Here is an 11,753-nt window from a genome sequence, read left to right as displayed (position 1 = left end):
GCAACAGCATTCGCATTATAAGGGTGCCAGAAGGAGAAGAGAGAGAGAAAGGACCGGAGAAAATATTTGAAGAGATTATAGTAGAAACCTTACCTAACATAGGAAAGGACATATCCACCCAAGACCAGAACGTGCAGCAAGTCCCATACAGGATAAACCCAAGGAGAAACACGCTGAGACACATAGTAATCAAATTGGCAAAAATTAAAGACAAAGAAAAAATATTGAAAGCAGCAAGGGAAAAATGACAAATAACATAAAAGGAAACTCCCATAAGGTTAACAGCTTATTTCTCAGCAGAAACTCTCAAAGCCAGAAGGCAGTGGCACGATATACATAAGGTGATGAAAGGGAAGAACCTACAACCAAGAATACTCTACCCAGCAAGGATCTCATTCAGATTCGATGGAGAAATCAAAAGCTTTACAGACAAGCAAAAGCTAAGAGAATTGAGCACCACCAAAGCAGCTCTACAACAAATGCTAAAGGAACTTCTCTAAGTGGGAAACACAAGAGAAGAAAAGGACCTACAGAAACAAACCCAAAACAATTAAGAAAATGGTCATAGTAACATACATATCAGTAATTACCTTAGGGCTTCCCTAGTGGCGCAGTGGATGAGAGTCTGCCTGCCAATGCAGGGGACACGGGTTCGTGCCCCGGTCCGGGAAGATACCACATGCCTCGGAGCGGCTGGGAGCGTGAGCCATGGCTGCTGAACCTGTGCGTCCGGAGCCTGTGCTCCGCAATGGGAGAGGCCACAACAATGAGATGCCCGCATACTGCAAAAAAGTATTACCTTAAACATGAATGGATTAAATGCTCCAACCAAAAGACACAGGCTTGCTGAATGGATACAAAAACAAGACCCATATATATGCTGTCTACAAGAGACCCGCTTCAGACCTAGGGACAAATACAGACTGAAAGTGAGGGGATGGAAAAAGATATTCCATGAAAATAGAAATCAAAAGAAAGCTGGAGTAGCAATACTCATATCAGATAAACTAGACTTTAAAATAAAGAATGTTAAAAGGGACAAGGAAGGACACTACATAATAAGCAAGGGATCAATCTAAGAAGAAGATACAACAATAATAAATATATATATATGCACCCAACATAGGAGCCCCTCAATAAATAAGGCAACTGCTAACAGCTATAAAAGAAGAAATCAACAGTAACACAAAACACTGGGGGACTTTAACACCTCACTTGCACATATGGACAGATCATCCAAAATGAAAATAAATAAAGAAACAGAAGCTTCAAATGACACAATAGACCAGATAGACTTAATTGATATTTATAGGACATTCCATCCAAAAACAGCAGATTACACTTTCTTCTCACGTGCGCAGGGAACATTCTCCAGGATAGATCACATCTTGGGTCACAAAACAAGCCTCAGTAAATTTAAGAAAATTGAAATCATATCAAGCATCTTTTCTGACGACAACACTATGAGATTAGAAATGAATTACAGGGAAGAAAACGTAAAAAACACAAACACATGGAGGCTAAACAATACGTTCCTAAATAACCAAGAGACCACTAAAGAAATCAAAGAGGAAATCAGAAAATACCTAGAGACAAATGAGAATGAAAACAAGACAATCCAAAAACCTATGGGATGCAACTAAACAGTTCTAAGAGGGAAGTTTATAGCTATACATGCCTACCTCAAGAAACAAGAAATATCTCAAATAAACAATCTAACCTTACATCTAAAGGAACTAGAGAAAAAAGAACAAACAAAACCCCAAGTTAGCAGAAGGAAAGAAATCATAAAAATCAGAGCAGAAATAAATGAATAGAAACAAAGAAAACAATAGCAAAGATCAATAAAACTAAAAGCTGGTTCTTTGAGAAGATAATCAAAGTTGATAAACCATTAGCCAGACTCCTCAAGAAAAAGAGGGAGAGGACTCAAATCAATAAAATTAGAAATGAAAAAGGAGACGTTACAACAGACACCACAGAAATACAGTGCATCCTAAGAGACTGCTAGAAGTAACTCTATGCCAATAAAATGGACAACCTGGAAGAAATGGACAAATTCTTAGAAAGGTATAACCTTCCAAGTCTGAACCAGGAAGAAACAGAAAATATGAACAGACCAATCACAAGTAATGAAATTGAAACTGTGATTAAAAATCTTCCAACAAACAAAAGTCCAGTACCAGATGGCTTCACAGGTAAATTCTTTCAAACATTTAGAGAAGAGCTAACATCCATCCTTCTCAAACTCTTCCAAAAAATTACAGAGGAAGGAACACTCCGAAACTCATTCTATGAGGCCACCATCACCCTGATACCAAAACCAGACAAAGACACTACAAAAAAAGAAAATTACAGACCAATATCACTGATGAATATAGATGCAAAAATCCTCAACAAAATACTAGCAAACAGAATCCAAGAGCACATTAAAAGGATCATACACCATGATCAAGTGGGATTTATCCCAGGGATGCAAGGATTCTTCAATATATGCAAATCAATCAATGTGATACACCATATTAACAAATTGAAGGATGAAAACCATATGATCATCTCAATAGATGCAGAAAAAGGTTTTTACCAAATTCAACACCCATTTATGATAAAAACTCTCCAGAAAGTGGAAATAGAGGGACCTACCTCAACATGATAAAGGCCATATATGACAAACCCATGGCAAACATCATTCTCAATGCTGGAAAACTGAAAGCATTTCCTCTAAGATCAGGAAGAAGACAAGGAAGTCCACTCTCACCACTATTATTCAACATAGTTTTGGAAGTCCTAGCCACATCAATCAGAGAAGAAAAAGAAACAAAAGGAGTAAAAATTGGAAAAGAAGAAGTAAAACTGTCACTCTTTGCAGATGACATGATACTATACAAAGAGAATCCTAAAAATGCCACCAAAACTACTAGAGCTAATCAATGAATTTGGTAAAGTTTGGTAAAGTTTGGCTTCCCTGGTGGTGCAGTGGTTGAGAGTCCGCCTGCTGACGCAGGGGACATGGGTTCGTGCCCCGGTCTGGGAAGGTCCCACATGCCGCGGAGCGGCTGGGCCCGTGAGCCATGGCTGCTGAGCCTGCACGTCTGGAGCCTGTGCTCCACAGTGGGAGAGGCCACAACAGTGAGAGGCCCATGTATCGCAAAAAAAAAAACAGAATCAATATTGTGAAAATGACTATACTACCCAAAGCAATCTACAGATTCAGTGCAATCCCTATCAAATTACGAATGGCTTTTTTTACGGAACTAGAACAAAAACTCTTCAAATGTGTATGGAGACACAAAAGACCCCGAATAGCCAAAGCAGTCTTGAGGAAAAAAAATGGAGCTGGAGGAATCAGACTCCCTGACTTCAGACTATACTACAAAGCTGCAGTAATCAAGACAATATGGTACTGGCACAAAAACAGAAATATAGATCAATGGAACAGGATAGAAAGCCCAGAGATAAACCCACACACTTATGGTCAACTAATCTATGACAAAGGAGGCAAGGATATACAATGTAGAAAAGACAGTCTCTTCAATAAATGGTGCTGGGAAAACTGGACAGCTAGATGTAAAAGAATGAAATTAGAACACTCCTTAGCACCATACACAAAAATAAACTCAAAATGGATTCGACACCTAAATGTAAGACTGGACACTGTAAAACTCTTAGAGGAAAACATAGGAAGAACACTCTTTGACATAAATCACAGCAAGATCTTTTTTGATCCACCTCCTAGAGTAATGGAAATAAAAATAAACTAATGGGACCTAATGAAACTTCAAAGCTTTTGCACAGCAAAGTAAACCATAAACAAGATGAAAAGACAACCCTCAGAATGGGAGAAGATATTTGCAAATGAATCAACAGACAAAGGATTAATCTCCAAAATATATAAACAGCTCATGCAGTTCAATATTAAAGAAACAAACAACCCAATCCAAAAATGGGCAGAAGACATAAATAGACATTTATGCAAAGAAGACATACAGGTGGCCAAGAAGCACATGATAAGCTGCTCAACATCACTAATTATTAGAGAAATGCAAATCAAAACTACAATGAGGTATCAACTCACACCAGTTAGAATGGGCATCTTCAGAAAATCTACAAGCAGCAAATGCTGGAGAGGGTGTGGAGAAAAGGGAACCCTCTTGCACTATTGGTGGGTATGTAAATTGATACAGTCACTATGGAGAACAGTATGGAGGTTCCTTAAAACACTAAAAATAGAGTTACCATTTGATCCAGCAATCCCACTTCTGGGCATATACCTAGAGAAAACCTTAGTTCAAAAAGACACATGCACCCCAATGTTCATTGCAGCACTCTTTACAATAGCCAGGTCATGGAAGCCACCTAAATGCCCATCGACAGACAAATGGATAAAGAAGATGTGGTACATATATACAATGGAATATTACTCAGCCATAAAAAGGAATGAAACTGGGTCATTTGTTGAGATGTGGATGGATCTAGAGACTGTCATACAGAGTGAAGTAAGTCAGAAAGAGAAAAACAAATATCGTATATTAACGCATGTATGTGGAACCTAAAAAAATGGTTCAGATGAACCAGTTTGCAGGGCAGAAGTTGAGACACAGCTGTAGAGAGCAAGCATATGGACACCAAGGGGGAAAGCCGCGGTGGGGTGGGGAGGATGGTGTGATGAATTGGGCGATTGGGATTGACAGGTATACACTGTTGTGTATAAAATTGATGACTAATAAGAACGTGCTGTATAAAAAAATTAATAAAATTAAATTTAAAAATTAAAAAAATAAAATAAAGTTGAAGCCATCACCACAATTAATTGTATTATTTTATCTCCCCTAAAATAAATCTGTATACTTTAGCTGTTACCCCTCATTTTCTTCTTACACTGTCCCTCCATCAGCCAAAAAGAATCTCTAGTCTGCTTTCTGTCTCTACAGTTTCCCTGTTCTGCATATTTTGCATAAATGGAGCGATACACTGTGTCACCTTTCAAGTGTGACTTCTTTCAATTAGCATAATATTTTCAGTATTCATCCATGGTATAGCATGTATCAGTACTTCATTTCTTTTCATGGTCAAATAATATTCCATTGTATGGACATGCCACATTTTATTTATCCATTCATCAGATGGTGGGCATTTGAGTTGTTTCCACTGTCTTTCACTATTATGAATAATGCTGTTATGAACATTTGTATATAAGTTTTTGTGTGAATGTATGTGTTCGGTTCTCTTTGAGAATACCTAGGAAGAAATCACTGGGTCATATTTAATTCTATTTTTACTCTTTTGAGGCATTGATAGACTATTTTTCAAAGCAGCTGCACCAGTTTACGTTCTTCCCAGCAGTGTATGAAGGTTCTAATTCCTCCACATCCTTACAGTGTTGTTATTGTCTTTTTTTTGTTTTGTTCTTTTGTGTTTTTTTTTTTGTGGTACGCGGGCCTCTCACTGTTGTGGCCTCTCCCGTTGCGGAGCACAGGCTCCGGACGCGCAGGCTCAGCGGCCGTGGCTCACGGGCCCAGCCGCTCCGCGGCATGTGGGATCCTCCCGGACCGGGGCACAAACCCGTGTCCCCTGCATCGGCAGGCGGACTCGCAACCACTGCGCCACCAGGGAAGCCCTGTTGTTATTGTCTTTTGATCATAGCTATCCTGGTGATTGTGAAGTGGTGTCTTATACTATTCTATATATGTATTTGTTTGAATATTTTTATAATGAAGAGTTTCAAACAGAAGTAAATATCAGTCATTTGTATACTATTTCATTTATAGCAAAAATCATTGGAAAAAAGTTACTTTATCTCATGCCTCAATCAATTGTGTGAGGTCCTAAATCCTCAAAAAAATTTGTTGTAATATATGAAACTGTGCAGAATATATATTTTTTAATTTGGAAGAATTATTGGTTCTAATACTAGTACCTAATTTACTACAAACTTCTCGGAATACCAAAATTAAAACACATAGTAGTTTGCACACCAGCATGTTTTGCTACTATGGCCTAGTTTTAAGGTATTGTAGTTAAAGACTAATTTTCTCTCTTTTACAAAACTGTGTGAAACCATTTTTCAGGTTCACATTGTGCCTAAAAAAGAGAGCCTAATATCTCTTATGAGAATGTCTATTTACTAGACTGACATATTTGTGATAAAAGATCAAAAAACCTTTCCATTTCTAAAACATGCATATTTATAAAGCAGATTAGAAATGGGGCTGTATTGTTACCTAGGATCTCCTTTCTCATGCCTGTTGTTCTGATGGACAATGGCTTATTCTGAACTACTTCCTCATCTTCCAGGAAAATGGTAGATTAATTACATTGAAATGATCATTGGTCAGCTTCTCTCCATGTTGTATAGCTTAAGGAAAATCCATTAACATTGTTTAAAATAAAAAAATTTTAGAAATATTTTATTGAATTTGTCTTAATCCCAATTCTAATAGACTAATTATTCTGGAATTGTTTTATCATTTTCTTTATAATCCAGTAGTACTCATGCAGACATCATTTTAACTAATCAGCCATAATGTAATGAGTACTTAAAATTATAGCCAGCTACAGGTGCTGTTAATTGTTAATCAATTATACACATAATGATTGCATATCTAATTGAAATACTGATTGAAGTATTGACAGTTACCCATAATTTTTTTCAAAAGTAAACTACCTCTTACTGGTCTTAAATTGGAATGAGTTGTTGAGACTATGTTCTCAACAACTCTCTGAGTAGCTTCTCTGAACTTTAGTGGAAAATGGACCTGCTCTTTCTGCATGTATAAATAAAATTGGTGCAGTAGATCAGAATAGACCTGACTGGCTGTAGAATGAGTCAGTGCATTTTAATTGGTTTATTTGCATATTAACAGGAAACATTCTGCAGATGGTTCTGTGGGTCCTGAGTATCCGAATTTGGCAAATTTGGGGACCCTTATATAGGAATGTAGCAGTCATTAAACACTGATAGAATCCCTGTTTTGTCAGGAGGCTGTGGTCTATAGCACTGTCAACCTGCTGATCAGCCTTCACAGTAATTAATTAGCTCACATATTTATAGCAATTTGGTGGTTAGAATATCTACATGACAAAAAAGAGTTGACATTTATTCCTTTGGAAAAATGATTGTTGAAATTCTCAGAACAGTTTAAAGCATAGAAAGGAGAATTCTGTCTGTACCGTCATAACAAAACATTATCTCGTAGTTTCCAATCATTGAATCACGTGAATGGGAGGCAGCTTAGCCAGAGTAAGCGAAGTCTGGGTAAGATGATGTCATGATCCATCAGATAATGACCATTCTAATTTTAAGGCATAAACTCTAAATATAAAGCCAGAATTTATTTTCTGAAAAAGAGACCATAGTATGGTATGTCTGTTTAGCTTAGTAGATTTAGTAAGGCCAATCTATCAACATCATCATAGAATTTATCTCTGGAAAGGACCATGCTCTTCAAGGAAAATGTTTTAGGCGCATATGCCCTTGTGCACCAGGCCTGGAACACAGCAGCCAATCAGGATGTTTAATGAATAAATTGATATAATAATGTATGTAAATAATAGTAAGATTTACTTTAGGCATTAATCCAAAGAGAATAGATCATTAACAATCCAAAAATATTTTTAATTTTAATTTTTTAAATCAGCTCTCCTCATTATTCATATATCAGTGATGTTTCAGATGTAACAAGCACAGAAACCTCTTTTTTCTGCTGCCATAATTCACCGGTTAGGCTACCTAAGAATTTTCAAGTACAGAATGAGATAAGGAAAAGAAACTTGGAAAAAACACAACTTGGAAATTTTAACTCAAAGAGTTCTCTTTTTTAAAAAGTGAGAATGGTGTAGGCTATGTATTTGAGAAGAAAGGATCTGAAAATCCAAGCAAATGCTATTATTTATTGAAAGCAACAGAAGTGAAAAACATAAGGACTGCTATTATTCTATCTAGTGGTGTGGTGTGTCATTTATGAAAACATTGTGTATTTCATTGTTTTTAGTCTGGCAACTCTATTGACACCTGGACATTAATGGTTTGGGTGTAAACTGTAAATAGCAAATTATATTATTGACCTGTCTTCTGGTATTACCTGAAGACTGCAATTGAGAACAGTTCCACTTACTTCATCAGTTCCACTTACTTCAGCTGTTCATCAGAACAGTTCCACTTACTTCAGGAATATTTCTCAAACCTTCATTCCCAATAAGAAAGCACCACAGAACACCTGTGATTCTGGAGACAACCAGCTGTTAATGCGAGTTACGTGAATCTGACCTATAATCTCACCTGACATGTGGAACTCAAATATTTTCCCTTATTTCTCCAACACAATTAAAATATTTAGTCTCACTTCATTTTATAAGACATAAATAGCTATGTAAGTACTCTGTAATTACTGTACATTGTAACAAATGACCTCATAAGTACATTGTAATGTCCCATGTAATTACATGGTAAGTCATGTCTTTGAGATGACTGCTCTGAGATTGAAAGCCTGCTGGTTTCAGAGATTAATTACTTAGGGCCTAATTTGACAGTGTGCTTGAAGATATGCCTCTGTTAAATAGCTGCATCTGCATTTAAAAAAAAATGTTTCATACTAAGGTTTTATTCCCTTATTTAATATAGACTCAGCTGTTTATCCCTAAATATTGGACATGTCTAAACTTTGATATGTGTAAAAGCAAAAAACGCTTGTTCTATACAGGGTGAGACTGATTTGCAATCATATTTCTTCCATCATACATTAGATGGAAATTGTTTTTGTGACAAGAATTTTAAAGGTTCTGGTTTTATTACTCTAAAAATCATGGTGTTGTAAAAATTATGGTTTTTATTCTTTTATTGAGCAATGTATAACATTTAAACTAAGTTTCATTATTTCCAGACCAAGTTAGTATATCCTGATCATTTTAGCATGAGTGCATTATTGCAGTACCCTGAATTCCTACTGGTGATTCTTGATAAATGCACTTTATCTCATATGTGAAAGAATTTTCATAAGGCTCAAATCAGTACTTAAATTCTTATCTCTTTGCCTCAGGGTGCTTAAATATCTGGTGAAATCAATTATCCTGAAGTTACCTCATTCAACTTACTGCTCAAATAGTATCCTGGTTTCTATATTCTAAAACAAAAAAGGAATGGGAAATAAGTGAGCACTGTATTTTCTGCCTTAAGTTATATATTGGTCTATTTTCTTGTGCCTTTCAAGGGTATACTTTTGCAGATAACTCCCCTGATGTATTTGTGTTCTGGCTTTCAGAACTCTAGTTCCTGCATCAAGGCTATTTTATTGCTTTTAGTAGCTCTATTGAGTAGACATGAATAGTGTGAGAAAGGATTTAGCGATGTGAAAGAGTTAATGAGCCTCCCTAAACATCCAGCTCACTTCCAGGGAATGACTTAGGACTGGAGAATAAAGACTATTGATACTGACAAATTTTGAAATGTATTACTTGTAAGATCGCTTTATCATGAACTCTAGGGAACAATCAAATTGCTTTTTTGTAATGGAATTTTGTTGAAATGTGAATACTGCCTAGAAATTACATTCCCAGTTTCTAGGACCTAAGAGAATAGGCCTGGCTACTAGGGTATACATAGCAAATTATCACATGAAAAAAATGCTATTTTAAATTCAGGAGTTCACAAAAAGAAGATGCTAGATACACAGCAATTCTACCTCTTTTTTTTTTTCTCTTCTTTTTCTTTAGGCTGGACTCTATCTTACATTTGTGGGTGATTTGTTGGTTGGTTTAGGAGTATTTGGTTAATTTTATTCAGTTGGCCAAGAAAGCCTTGACCTACAGGAACGATTGATTTTTTCTTTATTTTGCTTTCAGAAATTGCGACCATACATAGTTACATACCTGAGAATCAACTCCAACAAGGGTTTGGTAATCAATGGAGAAAGCACTTTTTCTCCGGGCCACTCATCAGAATATGGTAAAATCAACATAAAGCAATCACCTTTTCACCACTGAATGGTTTTTGAGTGGCAAAGAAAGTTGTTTCCCAGGGAAATGTAATCTAGTTGCTGTGATCAGTTGAAGTGCTTTTGGAGATAACTCAGACTCATTGAGAACCATTCATTCATTTATTTGTTTTTATGTCTTCAATACCTAATCATGTTTGTCCAAAGTGACCTGATGAGTCAATTCTTTAAAAAAGTGCTCAGTTTTCAATGCCCTTTTGTGTAATCCAAAACAGGTGTACATTCTACCACTACTATTGCTAGTAATAAGTATAATTATAAACTTAAAAATTTTAAATGAGTAAAACTTTGAATTTTGCAGTGTTTTCAAGTTTCTAAGCCCTTTCTCATTGATAACCTCTCAACAACTAGGTGGTAGATGGGGAAGGTCCTCTGATATCAATTGGTGCAGTGAGGTAATAACTCCTAATGTCACTTAGCAAATTAGTGAAAAGCTGAGGGTGGAACAGGGTACTTCCTATCATCCAGCTTGTAATATTTCTTGAATATCTTTTATTTGAAGAACACTATTCTCTCTTTCTCTAAACAGCAATTCAAAACTACATGCTAGACAGAACATCAAATAAGATTTTCTAAGCACTAGCTATGAGTTAAGGAGATCCCAGTATAGTTAGTTCCATGTACCTGTGCCTGATATTTGAGCTTTATTTAACATTTGGAGTCAAGTCTTAAAGAGAGGACCTGTGTTTATTGTACAGAATGGGCATGCAAGGTTGGGACCAGTGTTGAACTAGCCACACCTCTCAAAAAAACTCTCCAGGCCACTGTAAGCTATTGTCCACTCTTCTAATAGAACTCTAAGCCTCCTATTTAAATAACTGAAGAAATATTTTTTAAAAGCTACTTTGCAAGTATGAAAAATACTAGCCTACCAGACTGCTACATTGTCAGTATACATGGGCTACCCTTTGTCTCCTTAGACAGTGATGGATTGGGGATCTCACAGTGAAGATTTGGAAACATATTTGACCTTAATTTACTGGTTCAAGGCCCCTGTGCTTCTAAAGTGAAGTAGGTTAAGTAAGTCATAAGCTTCCCCTTTCTTCCTTGGGCTTGTGAAAGTTGAGCTCTCAGAATTTGATGAAAGGAGTAAAGTGGTGGCATGTCAGTTTCCCAGCATCAATTTAAATATAGCCCAGTTTACCTTAGCTAAGAAATATAAAAATGGAACTTATACGAAATGGAGCATTTTCCAGATGACCTTTCTCATAGTTTGTGAATGTGCCCATTATATACCCCTGAAGAAGACAGGTCTGTGGGATGAATGGGTATGGCAGTAAGGGCCAGTGTCAGGAGGGTTGTGTCCCTAAACAGGAGTAAGTAAGGTGATGAGGGACGTTCCTTCAGGAAGACTGGTCACAGTATCCAGAGAAACAGAAAGGTAGATGACAGTTGTCCCTGATGGGTGGTGTCAGAAATGGCTGATGACGCACTTCAGCTGGTGAATCACAAGGCCAGTGGGTTTGGGCAGTTGAGAGTATGAAAGCAGATAACATGCCTAGATTCAGAGAGGCAAGTAAACATTGTCAGGAAAGTCCGCCAACCTCTGACAGATTCACAAAGGAGACACTCTCCGCTGGAGGACTCAGTCTAGGATGCCTTGGAGGTCTTGGATGAACCAAGCAGATTAACAAGGCAAAGGAACACTCACAAAAAAGCATGGCAACATCCCCACCAGAGAAACCTGGTTACTAAAACTGGGACCCAAGTCAAAGTGAATTTGCAGTATTTTATCTGAAGTTGAGCAACCTGAGAAATTTGTCC

At 36.9% G+C, this 11,753-nt stretch overlaps 1 protein-coding gene across 1 annotated transcript in view; it reads left to right on the top strand.

Moving 5' to 3' along the window:
- The first annotated feature begins 11,406 nt into the window (after positions 1-11,406).
- The window catches only part of LOC137204223 (netrin receptor DCC-like), a 132,423-nt gene continuing 132,076 nt past the window's right edge, over positions 11,407-11,753 (top strand). Inside the window, exon 1 of the mRNA XM_067701459.1 lies at positions 11,407-11,466. Coding sequence (XP_067557560.1) covers positions 11,407-11,466 — 60 coding nt within the window. The remainder of the gene's footprint in view (positions 11,467-11,753) is intronic.

This window comes from Pseudorca crassidens, chromosome 12, assembly GCF_039906515.1.
Source record: "Pseudorca crassidens isolate mPseCra1 chromosome 12, mPseCra1.hap1, whole genome shotgun sequence".
Lineage (NCBI taxonomy): Eukaryota > Metazoa > Chordata > Mammalia > Artiodactyla > Delphinidae > Pseudorca > Pseudorca crassidens.
This window is presented reverse-complemented; position numbering and strand designations above follow the sequence as displayed.